Here is an 18,386-nt window from a genome sequence, read left to right as displayed (position 1 = left end):
TTTAAAGCAAGCAAAATGGCAACAGACACTCAAGGTTTCTCCAGTGTCCAGTGATACACAGTAATGGTCTGAAATAATTTAACTGGAGCTAGCATTTCCCACTTTTCACTCATTAAAGCTTCTCATAATTAGGCTTAGGAATCATTCATTTCTTTTTTTTGAACACCAATTTTATTGGGGAAGAGTTACTAATGGTTAAAGCTGCAAGCAAGTTCCTTTCTTTATTGAGGAAACCAGTCTCCCGAGGGCTGGATGGGAAGGTATATGGTTGGGCCTCCTTAGGCTGTGAGATGCAGTAGTTGGTCTCATGGCTTGAACTAACCTCGGATGATTCAAACTTGGAAGCGGGGCAGGTTGTTTGAGGGGAGCTGGGGGTTTCGTAATGAAGGTGGATGGTGCTACAGGTAGAGACTTGATGAGAATGAGGGAAACATAGCTGATAGAGATGAAGCCAAAGAGGAGATTGGGAAGGGGCCGGGTATACAGAATTGCCCAGGATGTTGTTCCTGAATCTCACCCCATGCATGTTTTCATCACTTCCACCTGGAGCGCCAACTTTCCACACCCCGGGGATGAAGAGAGAGTGATTGCGGGGACTATCTAAGCAAGTCTGAAATCCACAGGGTGGGCAGGAAGAGAAGATCACAGGTAGGCTGAAATCCACACAGGGTGGAAGCTGTCATCTCCTGTCAGACAGGAGGGAGGCTCATGAGTAGGATGGAACTCTGTAGACACTTCCAGAGTTGTCTGTGGTCCACATGTGACATTTCTTCCCTTTGAGCCTGCTGGTTTCGTGAACACAGGACTTGCAGGGCACATGAGTGTGGTGGGAGTCAGGGGAGACCCTGGACCAAATGTCAGGAGATCTGGGCTTGGCTGGCCTCCAGATTCCTGTGGCACAGTCACCTTTTAAAAAGCCTTAGCTTTCTCCTGCCATAGGAGAGGTGATAGATTTAATGGTTTCTTTCGACAAACTTTGTAAGTCTGAGAATTTTCTGTAGTCGAGCTTGGGTATTTCCATTTGGGCAGAGGAGAGACAACAGTGCAATCTGTGTGAAGATGCCAGGACCCTCTGAAGGACCAGTTGAGAAAGGCCCTTGTTTTCATTTGGTTTTGATTTTTATTTATTGATTTGGGAAGGGGAGAGAGGGAGAGAGAGAGAAGCGAGAAAGAGAAACATAAACATTGAGTTGTTGTTCCACATATTTATGCTTTCATTGGTTGATTCTTGTGTGTGCCCTGACAGGAGATTGAACCTTGGCATATTGGGACAACTCTCCAACCAACTGAGCTATCCAGCCAGGCAAAAGGACCTTGTTTTTAAAGTAGTGACTAAAGGAGGAGACAAAGCAAGAATTCCAAGGCTCATGAGTGAAGGCTCATCTGTAGATATGGTCCTGGAGAGTCAGGGAGTTGTCAGTGGGGAGGAGGCAGGGAGCAGAGCCAGGACTGGAGTGGGGGTCTCCATCTGAATCACCAGGGTAAAAATGCAGGCCCCAGGGCCCCCATTCAGAGGGTGTATGCTTCAGCTGGTTTGACACATAACACTTGCAGATGGGAAGGGAAGGACACAAAATTTAAGAAGGCATCACTCTTAGGGTATTCAGAAGTCAACCTTCCTCTTACCAGTGAATGCCTTCTTAAGTTTTGCACCCTAGGCTCCTGCTGCATCAAGTCTAGAGGTGAGTGTTTTGTTCAAACCAGGGAAATGGCCAGAAAAACCCAGAATAGTTCATTTGGGATACAAGGAATAGCAGAAAGAGAGAACAGACTTCTTGGATAGCCAGGCAGAGAAGGATGGCCACAAAGAGACCAGTACCAATTTACCTAGAATACACTCTTTAAAAAATCCTCCCTGGCTGATGTGGCTTAGTGGATTGAGTGCTGGCTTGTGAACCAAAGGGTCACTGGTTCAATTCCCAGTCAGGGCACATGCCTTGATTTCGGGCCAGGTCCACAATATGGGGCGCACAAGATACAACCACACATCGATGTTTCTCTCCCTGTCTTTCTCCTTCACTTCCCCTCTCTCTAAAAATAAATAAAATCAGGTTTATTAAGGCATAATCGACAAATAAAATGTAAAATATTTAATGTATACCTCATGACTTGTTATCTGTATACATTGTGAAAGGATTCTTCCCATCTTGCTCATTGGCACACCCATCACCTCACATGTTTATCTTTTGGGGAGGGTGAGAACATTTAAGTTCTATTCTCAGCAAATTTCAATTATACATTATAGTGTCATGAACTGTAGTCACCATGTGATGACTTATATGAATTACAAGATGGATAAAATTCTCAGACATTATTCATCTTGTAATAGAAAGCTTATGCTCTTTTACCAACCTCTCCCTATTTTCTTCACCCCCTTCAACCCCTGGCAATAACTTTTTCACTCTGTTTCTGTGAGCTTGACTTTTTATTTAGATCCCACATATAAGTGATACTATGCAGTATTTGTCTTTCTCTCTCTGCTTATGTCACTTAGCATAATGTCTTCAAGGTCCATTCACATTGTCACAAATGGAAAGATTTCCTTCTTTCTCATATATTTATATATAGATATACACACACATATACCCATACATCTATGAAGATGTATGTATATCTACATATAGATATATGTATATATATCTATATATAGATATATGTGCATGTATTTCTGTTTGGGTGGAGGAACAAGACAACAGAGTGATCCGTCTGAAAATATACAGATATTCCACATTTGCATTATCCCCTCCTCCACTGATAGACACTTAAGTTGTTTCCATGTCTTGGCTATTGTGAATAATACTGCAGTGAACTGGGGGTGTGGATATCTCTTCAATATTCTGTTCTCATTTTTTTAAGTATGTGTTTAAAAGTGGGATTGCTAGATCATATGGTAGTTCTATTTTAAATTTTTTGAGGAACCTCCATACTGTTTTGTACATTCCCACCAGCAGTGCACAAAGTTTCCCTTCACCCCTTAACATTCTCACTAACACTTACCTCGTGTCTTGGTGATGACCGTCATTCTCATAAACGTGAGGCTGTGCCTCGGCGTGGTTTCAGTTTGCATTTCTCTGATGACTAACAGTGTTGAGCACCTTTTCATGTACATGTTGGCCATGTGTATGTACATCTTTGGAAAAATGTCTAGTTAGATACTCAATCAATTTTAAATTGGATTATTATTGTATTTTGCTATTGAGTTGTATGAGTTCTTTATATATTTTGTATATTAACCCCTTATCAGATATATTATTTGCAAATATTTTCTCCCATTCCATAGATTGCTTTTTTATGTTGTTGATGGTTCCCTTTGCTGTGCAGAAGCTTTTTTTGCTTGTTTGTTTTTGCTTTTTAGTCCCACTTGTTTGTTTTTGCTTTTGTTGCCTTTGCTTTTGGTGCCAAGATGGATATGAAGGTACTTACCCTGTGTTGTCTTCTAGGAGTTTTTTAGTTTCATATCTTATCTTTAATCCATTTTGAGTTGATTTTTGTGCATGGTGTAAAATAGGGTCCAGTTTTATTCTTTTGCATATAGCTGTCCAGTTTTTCCAACACCATTTATTAAGTAAGCTTTCCTTTCCCCATGGTATATTCCTGGCTCCTTTGTCATAAATTAATTACCATGGATTTATTTTGGGGCTCTCTATTCTTTTTAATTGATCTAAGTGTATGTTTTTATGACAATATAATACTGCTTTGATTACTGTAGTTTTGTAATATATTATAGTTTTATAATATATTATAGTTTGAAGTTTATACTTAACAGGGAGTGTGAAGCCTCCAGCTTCATTTTTTTTCAAGATTGCTTTGGTTCTTTGGGATCTTTTTTATTTTTATTTTTAAGTATCTTGCAGTAGCTTAAAAAATTAATTTATTTTTAATTACAGTTGACATATTGTATTAGTTTCAGGTGTACAACATAGTGATTAGACATTTACACATTAATCATTAGACAAAGTGATCACCCGAAGGCTAAGACTTCATATTCAATATTTCATTTAATTCCAACATCAACCTATGACGTAGATACTATTTTCCTATCTTTACAGGTGTGGCTAAGTAAGGGAGTGGCAGAACTGGGGTTGGATGAAGGCCTGACTCCAAAGCCCATCTTCTTAACTGTCCCATCTGAGGTTCTGTGAGGCAATTAGAGAAGGAGGAGCCACACCAGCCTTTCCCTTCCCTGGGGCCTGTTCTGCCTCCTTTACTAAAGGACGTGGCTCCCAGCTGTGTTCAACTCGTCTTGGGCTCAGCTGAGCCACCTTGTGCTTTGAAGCAACCTAACTCTAAGGGCTCCTACAGTAACTGGCCCTTAGTGTAGCTGGGCTGAGAGGCTCTATTTTCTTGGCCTTGGGGGTGGCAGGTGCAGCCCAGGTGTCAAAGATGTCTATCATCCCAATTCCAACGTGGTGACAATCCCAGACCTCTGGGAAAGCCCACCCCCAGAGAAGCGAGATGTAAGCCAGAGGGCTCAGAAACATTTCAGCAAATGCTAATATCAGCCTCTCCAATACAACTCTGTCACCAGGAAGTGGGAATTTTGCTAGCTTGCATGGGGTACACTTTTTGGCACAAGGCACCTGGTTGCTAAGCAACAGTAGCTGGCCTCCCCTCCTCCCTCTGACCTTTTTCTGTTTCTAAGCTTCCAGTTAGCAGATGGGAGGGACTGAGCCTGCCCAGCCCAGGCCCAGCCCTTGGTCCCCTTTCCTGCAACAAGGGGTCTATTCATGGTTTCTGAGCAGAATTCATTGTTTCTCTGGCTTGTGTCTGTGTGCGTGTGTGTGGAGGGGGATAAAGGGAGGGGCCATTGTGTGAACTAGGGAGACCTCACCCTCCAGCCAAGCTGACTGAGCTATTTAGTAAGTGCTGATCCAAGAACAGGACCAGAACCATTCCTGGCAGAACTTGAGGCTTTTGCATATTTACTGCTCACCCATATGGTAAGGCTATACCTCTGCACCATCCCTGATCTGGCCTCTTGCTCCTTCTTCCCCACCCCCCACCCCCTTGGGATTCTTGGCTGGCAGAAAGAGCGTCCTCTGGCAGGCAGCTCTGGTACAGGGGCTACATTCTAGAGGGGGCCCTGTGTGGCCAGACTACTGGTTTTGTTTTTTTATAGCAGTTGACTTTATTCTCCTCTCTTTTCCTGAAATGCCCCATGCCCATATATGTCAGGTAAAACCCTAACCATCTCTGATGGCCTGTGTCAGAGGCTGCCTCTTCTAGGAGGCCTTTTTTGGTCACCCCAAAGAAAAGTAAGTGCTCCTTCTTCTGAATGCCGATGGGAGTTTACCTAAACTTTACTTCTGTCACTTAACGTGCACTGCCTTGTTTACGTGACTCATCTTCAGGAGTCAGATGCAAATTCTTTTAGGCAGTCATGCTGGAGGTCCATGTTCCTTGTTCTTGACCTCCTTACAGTATCCCCCATCATGGTCTGTTCACCTGGGCTAAATACTGTTCACTGAATGAATGTATGGCTGGTGCACTGGGGAGGGGCCCTTCCTCCTATGAGACAGGAGGGAAAGAAGAAGGGTGGAATCTTGAGGACTGGGGAGGGAGGCTGAGGGAGTCAGCAGAGGCCCTTCATACCCTTTGGGGTGGTGAAGAGTGTAAGCTGTGGCATCAGCCCAGTCTGGATCAAGTCTCTGCCCCGACACTTCCTGGCTGTGTGAGAGTAAGGTGGGTAGGGTTGGGGCTCTAGGAGAGCAGAGAGGGCCTGAAGGGGCATCTGCAGGAACACACAGGAAGTCCCCAAGGAGAAAAATGGCTTGCTAGGGGCAGTGAAGGTGTAGCTGAGGTTAGAGGGTGACTCTCCTTGGTGTGGGGATCTTGAGTGACTGTTAACTGTCTCCCCAGAGCCTGATTCTGGGTGGCCAAGCCTCCATGGAGGCTGGGTGCGCGGAGGAGGGCCCAGACCCCAGGATCTTCAGAGCAGAGCTGGGAGACTCACGGCAGAGGCCTGACGCCCAACAACCACCCAGTAGGCCAGACTGGGCCATTGGGGAGTGAAAGGGTGGGGGCAGTGATGGGATAATCTTCCTACACCTCCCCAGAGTCTCTTCTTCCCCAGATCTTCATTGAGTCAGCCCCAAATGATTGATGGCGAGAGGCCATCTTGCTGTTTGGGGTGGGCATTTATCCCAGACTTGGTTTTGCTCTCTGTTCCCCATTTTGGGGATTGAGTGGGCTCTGGGGGCTTCATGGGTGGTGGTGTGGCAGGAGGTGGGCAGGTGCAGTGAGACAAACTCCCGCTCCTGACGCAGCTCAGTGACTGCCTAGCCTCGTGGTACTGCAGGGTGAAGTGAGGCAGGCCAGCAGGAGTGGGGCACCCAGACACTGCTCTGCCCTCCCCCCACAGTCTCTTGGACAGGGCATTGGTGTTCCAGGCGGTGCGGCTGGGCGGCACTGGGAGCACTGGGGCTGCTGGCTGGTGCGAGTGTTGGCTCATGGCTTCTTGGTCAGTGCTGAACCCTTCTGTGGTCTGGGGAGGGACTGAGTGCGGGATCTGGGAGTGTTGGGAGGGAGGAGCACGTGTGAGCAGGTGTTAAGGCAGATAGACAAGCGTCTCTCTCATGTGCTCTGGGTGCAGGGTACTGGAACGAATGATCCAGGGAGGCCCTGCTCAGACAGTTTCTAGAAATCTTTCCCAGGAAGACAGAGACAGAGGGCGCTGTGCCTCTCATCAGCATGTCAGAGGGAATCTGCCGAGGGCCCGGTGATTGATGAGGAGTCCCCGGGGTAGCTGCTTGCCTCCTCGGCCACAAATGTCTTGTTATGCCACTGACCCCCTCCTGTGGGAATACTTCCCTTCTCTATGACCCTCTCCTTGTCCTTGTGCTTGTCCTCTGAAGGGCTATATCTGTGGCCAGCTGCCTTTCAACCCATTCCTGGGACCTTACAGGATGAGGAGATGACTTTGAGCTGCTCAGAGTCCCACCGGGAGGAAGGCCTGTTCCCCTCGCTTCCAAGAACAGGTGGGCCACACCCCAGGGATACAAAACTTCCACCCCAGCCCTGGGCCCTTCACAGCTCTGGGACCCCCACTTCTGGCTTGGGGCAAGAGGACCGAAATGAAAGGCCATGACTTCACTGCCACCCATTTGTGTCTTCTTTGGTGTGAGGGTGGTGATGCGGTCTCATGGTGCAGAGTTGATCTCTGATTTGGGGCTTTCAGCACTCCCCCAGGACTGTCTTGATCTCTAGCTGGGGCATGGCCAGCAGCCAAGGCTGGCTAGATAGATAGCAACTTGACATTTGGGGCAGAGTGAGCCAGAAGTGGAGGGGAAGATGAGCCAGGTGTGTGGGGGGACGGCATGTGACAGACAGGGGCCTTCGCCCAGTGGCCACCTAGAGGGCTGGGAACATCACTACATGTTGTCTCCCGCTTTCCCCCAGCACTGTCCTCTCCAGATGAGAGCTAAGGACCAGCAGGGATCAGGCTGGGGTCAGAATCAGTTACAGAAGTTAGAATTAGCTTGGAGCCTGCCCTTTGGTAGCTGTGTGACTTTGGGCACATTATTTTCTTTGAGCTCCAGTTCCTTCTCTATGAAATGTAGACAAAAATATTTACTGCATGAAGTTGTAAAGATAATACAAGCTAGTAAATAAAAGAGCTTAGCTCAAAGTCTGGAAAAAACAGATGCTCAATAAATGGTAACCATCACTAGTATTGTCTTGAGACTTGAAATCAGAAGACATGGAGTTGGTCCTGGATCCATCAGTTACAGATTCCGTAACCTTAGGCAGGTGACTTAAACTCCGTGCCTTAGTTTTCCCTTTGCAGAATGGGGAGGATGGTGATATTCAATGCTCAGGGCTGCCGTGACGCCAAGTGATGGAACACATTTAAAATGAGTAGAAATGCTGCACAAATAGGGCTATTTTGTTCTCAGAACTGACCTGGTACCCTGGGAAGCAGAGACCCTGACACCGGTGGCCCAGACACCATCAGTAAGGCCTCTTCAGGTTGACAGCAGCCAGATCCAGCTACCCCTGCCCGCCCTGCACCTCCACCTCATGGCAGGGGTGATGTGGCTTTTATGCCATGTTTCAGTATCTTTCAGAATAAACACTGAGGATTTCCTGCTGGAAGTGCAAGTGAGGGCCTGGCCAGGCTGGTTTCTGGTCTGCCACGAGGGCTGGAGCTCTGCCCTGGGGGTGCGGGTCTGCCAGAGCCTTGGGCATCTCAGGTAAGCGCGGCTGGATCTGGGGCCTGGGGTGGGCGGGGAGCTGTCTGGGAGTTGGAGACCTCTATCTGTCTGTGGCGTTCACGGTGCCCAAGAAATGGCACAAGGTCACTTTGGTCATCTCTGGGTCTCTGGGCACGATGGTGCCCTAGCCTGTGTCTCTCCCTTGAGCATGTGTGCTTTTTAGCAAACATAAATCCCAGAAGCATTTGTTGTCACAGCCTTGCTCTGTCACCATCCTGTTGTAGTGTATCAGCACATTGCTGCTATGAACCCCTGCCCCTCATGCTGCAGTTTGAGGCTGACTTCCTCCTGCTCTGTTCTCTTCTTCTGCCAAGACTCACTCACCACAAAGGAGTGAACCTGTCTGACATCAAGCTCAACAGCTCCCAGGAGTTTGCTCAGCTTTCTCCTAGACTGGGAGGTCTCCTGGAGGAGGGGTGGCAGCCCAGGTAGGGCTTCTGCGGAGGCTGAGTGGGGTCCCTTACTTCCTGGTGAGCAGTCTGGCAAAAACGTCCCTGTCATGGGAACCTGGTGGTGAGGACATTGACCGTGTAAGATAGGACAAAGGGGAACAGTCAGAAATTACAGACTCAGTTCCATAAGCCTGCCCATCCAAGTTTCACATATGTTATCTTACTTGCCCCTCACAAGAACCACAGGATGCTGAGGCTTCATAAGGTAAAGGGCCTTATCCAAGGTCACAGAACTAGTAAGCAGCCAAACCAAGTCTTGAAACCAGGCTCCTATCTCCAATCTGAGGGCTCTCTCATCCTTGCCACATTTTATTTGGATAACTCTGGTGTCTCAGGGAAGAGATGGTTGACTTGCTCTAGCTAAGAACGGCTTGGAGCCTGGAGACCCTCCAGAGAAGAGGGCTCTGGGATGGAGCAGGGCCTTCACCAAATCCTGGGGGTGAGCACAGGCTGAGAAGGTCTTCACTTGGCTTGGGCCTCCTCTAGCTGCCCAGCAGCTTCCTGGGCTGGCTGAGCATCACTCACCACTGTAAAACCTCGCACCACCTTTTCTGAATGTTTCCTTTTTTTCTACATCTGGACAGGCAAAGGGAAGTAGGGGTGGGACTGACTCTGCCAGGGGAGGAGGGCTCTGGGTTGGGGAAACTAGAAGAAACTAAGGATCTAGGCATTGCGCTGCTGGCAGTAAGAGACGAGTGAGGAAAGAGAAGAGAATTTTGGTCCAAAAGGAACTGAGGTTTATGCTAGGGAAAGGAGGGGAAAGAGGAGAGCAAGGATGTGGGTATGCAGGGCCAGGGAAGGGCTTGGGGTGGAGCTAGAGTAAGCCTTGGAGACTAGAGCATGGGCGAGGAGTCCTGTCCACTTACCACGTGTTTAATCATTCATCCACTGTGCACGCACACTCAGGGTCCCTTAGGGGGAAGAGCTGGGCTTTTGCATTTGTGACTACTTGATTGTAACCTTGGGCCCTGCCCACATCAGTCCTTGAGGACCACAAAGTTCTGTCGATGCTCTGGGGCAATCGAGCAATGTCATACTGCTGACCTGGAGACCTGTTAGGAGAAGGGGTTGGGGGCTTGGGTGAGGGTGGGCAGCAGATGGCTATGGCTACATGAAAGGTCCCCTCTGACCCCACCCTTCCTCCATGCCCTTGAGTGGGTGCTCAGCCTCGAGTGGGCCCCTGCCTGGTGCCTCTGTTTTGCAGACGCAACTGCACTTCTGGCCAAATCGTTTCCCTCAAGTGCTCTGGTGAGTCACGTCTTGGATCTAGGAAGGTAGTGGTGGGAGGAAGGAGTCTCTCCCCACCCCACCCCATCCTGCATGTGGAAGAGCCCCATAGAAAGGCTCAGCTGGGCCTGGGGTGGTGTTCCTTATCCACTTGCCCATCTGCCTGCTGGGCCCCTTCTTGAAGGCACAGTTCAGCCCAAACAGAACCCTAAGTCTCTGTCATGATCTCCTTGCTTCACCTGTTTTGGCCTCTGATACTCACTCCCCCCTTTTTCTGGAGAACCTGAAAGGTAGAATTAATATTGGCTACTAACCAGTTAGCAGCTTCAGGAGACTAATGGAGGGTAATGGACTAGGGGCTGAATGGGAGACATCTGTGCATTTCCTCTCATCTGTCTTCCACGCACCTATCCATCTCTTCATTGGTCCTTCCATATATCCATCCACACATCAACATTTTGACAAGCGTTTTGTTAGGTTTTGGGGCTCCATAGATAACTGAGCCATAGTCCCTGCTCACAGTGAGCTCATGGCCTGATACGGCCGGCAGATGTATAGTCAACATTTCTACTTTACAGTTGCCATACTCAGGACCAGAAATAATAAACGAAAGCTATCCACACTGGGCCACATTCCCTGAGAGTTAGACTGTGCGGACACCCAGCTGTCTCCCTTTCCATCTCACCAGTGCTTCTCTGTTTGCAGAGTGTGGGGCAAGGCCCCTGGCTTCCCGGATAGTCGGTGGGCAGCCTGTGGCTCCTGGGCGCTGGCCCTGGCAGGCCAGCGTGGCCCTGGGCTCCCGGCACACGTGTGGGGGCTGTGTGCTGGCGCCGCACTGGGTGGTGACCGCTGCACACTGCGTGCACAGGCAAGTCTCAGGGGATACTGGGGAGGAGTGTGCCTCAGGTACTTTTCTGTTTGGTGCTTGATACATCCTGTATAAAATGTCCACGTCCAACTGTCTGCCGCCCCATGTCTGCTGAGTGGGCACAATGGCGTTTGTGAAATTTTTTCTGTTCAGTGCCAAGAACAGCTCTGCGTGAATAGCAGTAATGATACAAACATTGGTTCTTCATATTCGTTCAGCTTTTAAGTTTTTAAAATACTGTCACACTCATGGTGCTGTGCTTCTTAATGTTTCTCACCACTGTCATTAAATCACGTCATGTGATTGTTGAATGTCTGTCTTTCCCTTTAGACTGGAAGCTCCATGGGAGCAGGGACTTTCAGTCTTGTTTACCACTGAACCCCTTTGTCAATCTTTCCACTGCCTTGTCCCCATGGCCTAGAACAGTCGTGGAATATAGTAGGTGCTTAATAAATACTGGTCAGAGCAATGAAGGGTGAAGGATGAGTGGATGAGCTCTTTGTCCCTCTGCTCTTGGTGGCAAGCAGGGCAGACAGTGTAATGCTGATGTTACAATGAGGAAACTGCTGCTGGGAGGGGGAAGTGACTCCCCATGATCTCATGTAGTAGGTGGAGAGGCAGGGCTAATGATGTTTTTCTGACTCGGCTTAATGATACGATATCACACAGAGCCCTTGGGTGTGTGTTGTAAAAGGGGCTACACAGGAGCAAGCGGTGGTAATTGCAGATGACCCGTAGTGTCTCACGTCTCCATCCGTCAGTACTCAAGCATTTATTAAGCACCTCCTGCATGCTCAGTGTCTTGCCAGCTGTGAGGGAACACCAAGAAGCATGGGCTCTGGGAGCTTGCAGCCTGGTGATGGGGCCCCCACTTAGAGCCTCTCTGGCCAGCTTCCTCCACCTACTGCCTCGCTCATGTCATGCTCTTCTGCCCCCCCCTTCCCTGGGCTCAGCATGGCTCCTGTGTGCAGTTTCAGGCAGTCCCGCCTTTCCAGCTGGCGGGTCCACACGGGGCTGGTCAGCCACAGTACGGTCAGGCCGCTCCAGGGGGCTGTGGTGGAGAGGATCATCCCCCACCCTCTCTACAGCGCCCAGAGTCACGACTACGATGTAGCCCTCCTGCGGCTCCAGACACCGCTCAATTTCTCAGGTGAGGTGCTGGCCCTGGGTGAGCAAGTGTGGGCTGTGGTGAGAGAGGAGCAGACACTGGGTGGGGGTGGGGGCGAGAGGGGAGCTCACTTCTGAGGTTTCCCCCAGTGCTGTAAACCTTAACGTATTCGGTTCTTTTGGTGACTGTGGTGAACTTTGACATTAACTGGAGCTGAAGTTGCACTGACTCTTCCACGTGCCCTTCTCGGGGAAACGGTTCTGGCCCTTTGCACAGAGGGGCTGCAGGCAGGGTAGGCCAGGAGGCCCCAAGCAGAGCTTTACCGTCGCTCCATCCACCAACAGCCACTTCACCCTGTTCCCAGGTGGTCCCAGGTCCCAGCCACCTTGTGGCATGTTATAGTTCATAAGATTTCTTTTATTTTTCCTAATATTCTTCCACTCAATCCTCATGACAACCCTAACAGGTAGGTGAGGCAGGTGTATACAGGGAAGCACACTGAATTTAGTGAGGGAAGGGACTCTTCAAGTTCTGGTGGCAGATGTCCCTAAGGTGGCAAATGGTTCCAGAGCCTGGTGTCCTGCTTCCAGGGCCGGGTCCAGGGCTTCTTCACAGCCTCTGTCCTAGAAGGGCAGTTCCTCACCACACACACGCACGTGCACACTCCCCTGGAAGCACATGCACTCACGGAAACACACGCACAGTGCTCACACAAGTACACACACACACTCACCCCCATGCACACACGCTCACACCAAGCAGTCACACTCACTGCCATGCATACACACACCATACACACTCATGCACACTCACTCCCATGCACACATGCTCATACTATGTGCATTCCTGTGCACACACTGACACATACACAACATTCCTCCCTACAGTTGCTACCTGTATCCTTGGGTTTCCTGAACAACAGTTGTTGCTATATGCTTCTCACAACATTGGTACTCTCTGAACTGTTGTTCTCCAGCTTACATTTCCAAATTTACTTAAACACATTTGAGGGGGGGAACTTTAAGTTACTACCCAAGTGGAGAACTAATATTACTTACAGTAAATAGATAACCACAGAACACACTGAGTGAAAACCACACAGTGTTCTAGTTCTCGCCAGGCGCTGTCCTCTGCAGAATTGCTGGGCCTGGGCCTCTCTGAGTGTTTCGATGGAGGCTGACAGGCACTGAGAGAGGTGCAGAGGAGCACCCATGCACGCATGCTCATACCACGCATGCTCTCCTTGATGCAATCGGGGGCTCAGGATGGAAAGGGAACTACTCTGTCTCCGAGTAACTTCACGTTCATGTAATAGCATATCTGTGTACTGTCTATGAATATGTGTGGGCTCCACCCGAGGACATATCACACACTCTTAGAAACAATGCCCCAAGAAGGACAAAACACCCTGGGGAAAGTCCAAAATGGGTCCCCATTAGGACAAGTTGGGCCCAGAATTTCCATTCTTCCTCAGTGCCCAGGTCGGGGTATGCAGCGTGTACACAGCCCAACCTAGGGGCGCCTTGCACACTGCACTTTACATGTTGTCCTCTGTGTGAGTGGTGACCTTCGAGGTGGTACAGTCCACAACTCTGGTGGAGACTGAGAACCAGGGCTGTTTGAGAAGGGGGCAAAGAGAATCTGCCAGCCTGGCCTTCGCCCAGGCTTGGGGGTGGAGCCGAGCCTGAGTGGGACCCAGAACCATGCCTCTCCACAGACACTGTGGGTGCTGTGTGTCTGCCGGCCGAGCAACAGGATTTTCCAAGGGGCTCACAGTGCTGGGTGTCTGGCTGGGGCCACACCGACCCCGGTCACAGTGAGTCAGCTCCCAGGGCCCTGGGTGCAAAGGGGTGTGCGTGTGGGGGGGTGACATCCATTCCCAGGTGAGGTGCCTCCACCTGCCCTGGCCACAGGGCAGTGCCAGCCCACATTTCCTCTGGCCCCTCCCTTGGCCAGGCCAAGGGCCCCCCATCCACCCTGTGTGGGTCTTTCTGAGAGAACAACCCCTGAGTTTCTCCTAAACTCAGGCCCTTTACTTTTACTCCCTGTGTCCCAAGAGTGCCAAGGTCTCAGTATTCAGGGTATATATGTGAGTGAGTTCTACTCCTGCTCTTTACTCCCAGCCCCCACATCTGACAGTCCCTTGGCTCCTTGCCCAGGGTCCACAGCTCCCACCCTGGGCTCTCCTCTTTGGGACTCTGTCTCTGAGGCCTCTAACCACCTCTTCTCTTGCTCTTCTGTCATCCTGGGCCTTGCTTTATGCTCTGTGGCCTTGCTCTATGTCCCTTCATCTCCATGTCTGCCTCCCGCAGCCCACAGCTCGGACATGCTGCAAGACACGGCGGTACCACTGCTTAGCACCCAGCTCTGCAACAGCTCCTGCATGTACAGTGGGGCCCTCACCCCCCGCATGCTATGTGCCGGCTACCTGGATGGGAGGGCTGATGCCTGCCAGGTGTGGCAGCAAGGGGCCCAAGGTGGAGGGTGGGGGCAGGGGTCCTGCTCTGGCTTGGCCCCTGGTCTGAGCAGCCTCTCTAGGAGGGCTGAGACAAGACAGGATTCATGCTGGAAGCAGGAGGGGCCAGAATGGGGGGTCTGCTCCCTGGAAAGGCCTGGTGCCCCACCTCCTGAAAGGACTAACTGCCTGTTTCTCTGGTCTCTGTGCCTGGACCCCTCAGGGGGACAGTGGGGGACCCCTGGTTTGCCCAGATGGGGGCACATGGCACCTTGTGGGGGTGGTCAGCTGGGGCCGAGGCTGCGCAGAGCCCAAGCACCCTGGCATCTACGCCAAAGTTGCTGAGTTTTTGGACTGGATCCATGACACAGCATGGGTGAGTGTGGAGGCCAGCATGGGGAGGGGAGGTTTGTAAAGGACCTGTCCCTCAGAAACTGTGGCCCTTGCCCCTTAGGCCTGGGAATGGCTGGGAGCTAGGGAGGGCCTAGGGAATATTCCCAAGAGTAAGAGGAAGCAGAAATGACGCACATAACGCTGAATCCATTGGATTTCTATCCATTTAAGCATTGACTGGGGAAGATTAGAACTGAGTTTGTATTGTAGCCCAGATCCACCATCTACTGTGTGATGTTTGGCAAGTTCCTAACTTGGTAAACCTCAGTTGCCTAGTAATAACCATCGTGGCAACCTTACGTGCTATTGTGGCAGTTAAACGAGGTAAGACCTGAACAAGGCCTGCACAGTGCCAGGTCAGAATGAGCGATCCTCTTGCTATTTATGGATGTATTTGTGACTGTCACTCGCCCCCTGGTTTCTAAGGCAGTCACTAGGGCCTGCATTCCTTACACTGCAGAGAAACCCCAGCATTTAGCAATTTGGGTTTGGCAACTAATTAATTCTTGTATGACATTGGGCAAGCCACTCAACTTCCTCTGTCCAGTAGGAGGTCCAAGGGAGATAATGTGTTAAATTACGTTATTTGTATCCAGTGCTTAATAAATGCAGGCAGTGGTAAGGAAGAGCATCTTTCTGCAAGGTTGGGCACTGAGTAGGTGGTGGATAATACGCTTTATGGATTCCAGGGCACATAGGCATCCATCTTCCCATTCAAACCTTACAAAAGACCTAGAGAAGTGAATATTTTTAGCCCCTTTGATAGAAGTAGAAATGAAGGCTCTGAATGGTTAAGTGGTTTACTAAAATGAAGGTTATTTGGCTAGTGCATGGTGGAGCCACACTGAGGATTTAGCTCCTTTCTCTGTCAGCTCAGAACTCCCTCCCCTAGTCCTGCTGGTTCCTCCTTCTCACTGCATAGCAGTCTCATGTTTCCTGGGGTCTTCAGCAGGCCCATTAGACGGAGGACGAGCAGCAGACCTCGGCGCAGAAGTCATGGATTTCCCATCACTGCACATGAGAGAGTTACCACCACCAGCCAGCCTCTGGGCCCTACGGCCTCCCCCGTGGGCCCTGGTTTCTAGATCCTCTATGTCATCAGAGAGCTCCAATGATGAGAAGGAGGATGGGCAGGGTTGGAACTCTGGGGGAGCCCTGGGATGTGGGGGAGGAGCTGGAGAGAAAGAGGATGTTGGGAGCAGCTGGGAGGCTGCTCTGCCCTCTCCCCTTCCTAGCCCCTGAGCCCATCTTCTGGGAGGATGTGCAGGAATCCTCCGGGCCTATGTTCTTTCTGTGATCTCAGGTAGGGTGGGGGTGAGGGGAGTGCCTCCCTAGAGGAACCAGTGGCTCTAGAGGCTCCTGGAAAGATGGGGTCAGGGAGGGCCAGCCCAGATGAAGCCCATGGAGTCAGGATCCTCCTCACTCCCCACAGTTGGTCTCACCTACTTCCTGTTCGTACCTGGCTCTGGCTGGCCCTGCTGGTATAGAGGTGGGAGTCGGGCGGTGTAAGAGCACTGTGGTTGGTGTTGGAATAGGGTGTTGGGTTTAAATGACAGTTCTGTGAACTGGTCCCAGGAATTCTTTTATTAAAACAAAGTGATGTATGGTCATGGTCCAGTTTCTCTTCCTCTCTATTTCACACACATACACTTTCACAAAAAGGGGTAGAATTACAGTTTTCCTTTCATATTGTACATGTTTCTTAAAGCTCTGGAACTGACTCCTGGCATGTACTTATTTGTTTAAGTCTTTACATTTGTTAAATCTGCATGTCATGAATTACAACAAAAAGCCCCAGCCGCCTAGGTGCTAAGACGCTGCAAGTCAGAGAAACACAAGCGGATGCTCTCTTAGGGAGATCTGGCTTCCCCGCAAGACCCATCTGTCCTTAGGTCTTAGCGCTTGTTTCAGAACTGAGCCTTTATGTCTGGGGAGATTTCTTTCGGAGGTTATTCTCAGCATTTTCCTGGTTAAGCTTCCCCAACTCTCTCCTCTCCAGCAATTGAAATGCAATTGGCATCTTGTTTCTAAAAACTGCGATGAATTATTTTGGTGCTACCCAAGGAAATGCAGTTAACATTTAGCAATAACACACTTTTGATGAGTTTATTAGAATTTTTTGAAGGGTTAATAGAAGTGAATATTCATTCCTGGAAGGTCTGCTTCCTTTGCATGAAGTGCACTGAAAAATAAGGGCCTCAATTTACTATCACTTTGTTACCTGGGGAAGAGGCTGCTAGGAGTCTGCTGTCCAACTGCAGAAGCATTGTAGCAGAGGCCCTGGCTGCTGACAAAAGCCTCTCCCTGTGTTCACAGAGGCCATACATCCAGCCTCACTCTGAGATCTCATTTACCCCCTACTCTGGAAGTGCCCACCTCAAAAGGCAGTTCAGGGTGCTGATCCCCCTGGGCAGGGAGGAGTTACCAGCAGATCCATCAACTCTGATTTTTTTTGTGTTTCTGATGTCACCCATAGGCATTTGCTCATTTACAAGGAGGTTTTCATTTATCACAGTCATTATGACCTGTTAATGTTAGTCACATTTGAGTATTGCTTTACAGTTTACCAACTCTGCTCACGTGTGGTAACACAGTTAACTCTCACATCTATATGATGAAGATATTATTGTGCTTGTTTTACAGGCAAGAAAATTAGTTCAGAAAGATTAAGTGACTTCCAAGACCAGCCAGTTAGTAGGTGCCAGAGCCCAAATGTGAACCCTAGCTAGGTCTTTTTATATCACTGTTTTGCCCATGGATTAATGAGAGGGTCCAATAATGCACAGAAGTATAGAATTGGAAGGAACTTTATCAGCTGGCTTAGTCACCTGCCTAGTGTTATAGGTGAGGTAACCAAAACCTGGGAGGCTAGTGGCTTCTATCAGAGACCCTTAGGTAAAGTTCTTACAGATTTCCAGTTCTCCATGAGATTAATGGTCTGACTTCAGTGTTACAAATGAGCATCTTTCACAGGAGTGTGATAAAGAGAACCCTAATTAGGGAGTTTGCTAATAGCAATTCCCTGTTTACCTTATAGGAGCTCCAGCCAGGGGGCCAGTCAGATCTACAGACTCAGAGGCTCAGACTTGCTCTTCGTTTGTTAGCACCAGCCTATTCAGTCCTTAGGAAAGTGAGGCTAAGTGAGTGCATTCCTGGGCTGGCTGCTAGAATGGAGTTGAGGGCAGGGAAAGGTGGGGATATTCAGGTCCAAAGGGATTTTAATGAGGACCAGCTGGGTGCCCAGCTGTGTTAAGCTCTGTAGGGAATTCAGAGAGAGAGAAACCAACAGAGACTTATTTGCAATAAATTATTAGTGAGTAGCCAGGCAGGAAGCTTCGAGGTGAGGCAGTAATTGCTAAGGGAGCTCTAAGGGCCCATTGTTGAATAAGTCAGGGCGTTTCTGTGTGCAGGAAACCTGTGCTTGCCTCCCAGAGGATTCAGCATCTCACCTGCCTGGGCAGAGCTTGCAAGCCTCCTGAGACTGTCCAGGAAGCTGGGTCCTGGCTGCCCTGCGCAGGGTAGAGCTCTCTCTCTTCTACTCCTCAATGCCCGTGGGTCTGGAAGATGCAGTGCTGTGCGGGCTCTCTCTCCATTAGCCCTTTGGGTAGTCCTGCTTTTCCTACAGGGGCTGCTGCAAACAGGGGGGCGGTCCTGTCATTTCTCCAGAATA

The 18,386-nt window shown here is 49.7% G+C and overlaps 1 protein-coding gene across 1 annotated transcript; it reads left to right on the top strand.

The window, feature by feature from the left end:
* Window positions 1–4,877: 4,877 nt before the first annotated feature.
* On the top strand, window positions 4,878–16,286 carry TMPRSS5 (transmembrane serine protease 5). Its single transcript, XM_053924705.1, has 13 exons — window positions 4,878–4,940; window positions 5,860–5,983; window positions 6,362–6,460; window positions 6,855–6,977; window positions 8,057–8,192; window positions 8,528–8,641; window positions 9,870–9,913; window positions 10,598–10,760; window positions 11,732–11,910; window positions 13,586–13,684; window positions 14,181–14,323; window positions 14,547–14,699; window positions 15,639–16,286. Exons 1-13 carry the CDS (start codon window positions 4,938–4,940, stop codon window positions 15,675–15,677), a joined length of 1,419 nt encoding a protein of 472 aa, XP_053780680.1. The 5' UTR covers window positions 4,878–4,937; the 3' UTR covers window positions 15,678–16,286.
* The last annotated feature ends 2,100 nt before the right edge of the window (window positions 16,287–18,386 follow it).

This window comes from Desmodus rotundus, chromosome 5 (assembly GCF_022682495.2).
Source record: "Desmodus rotundus isolate HL8 chromosome 5, HLdesRot8A.1, whole genome shotgun sequence".
Lineage (NCBI taxonomy): Eukaryota > Metazoa > Chordata > Mammalia > Chiroptera > Phyllostomidae > Desmodus > Desmodus rotundus.
This window is presented reverse-complemented; position numbering and strand designations above follow the sequence as displayed.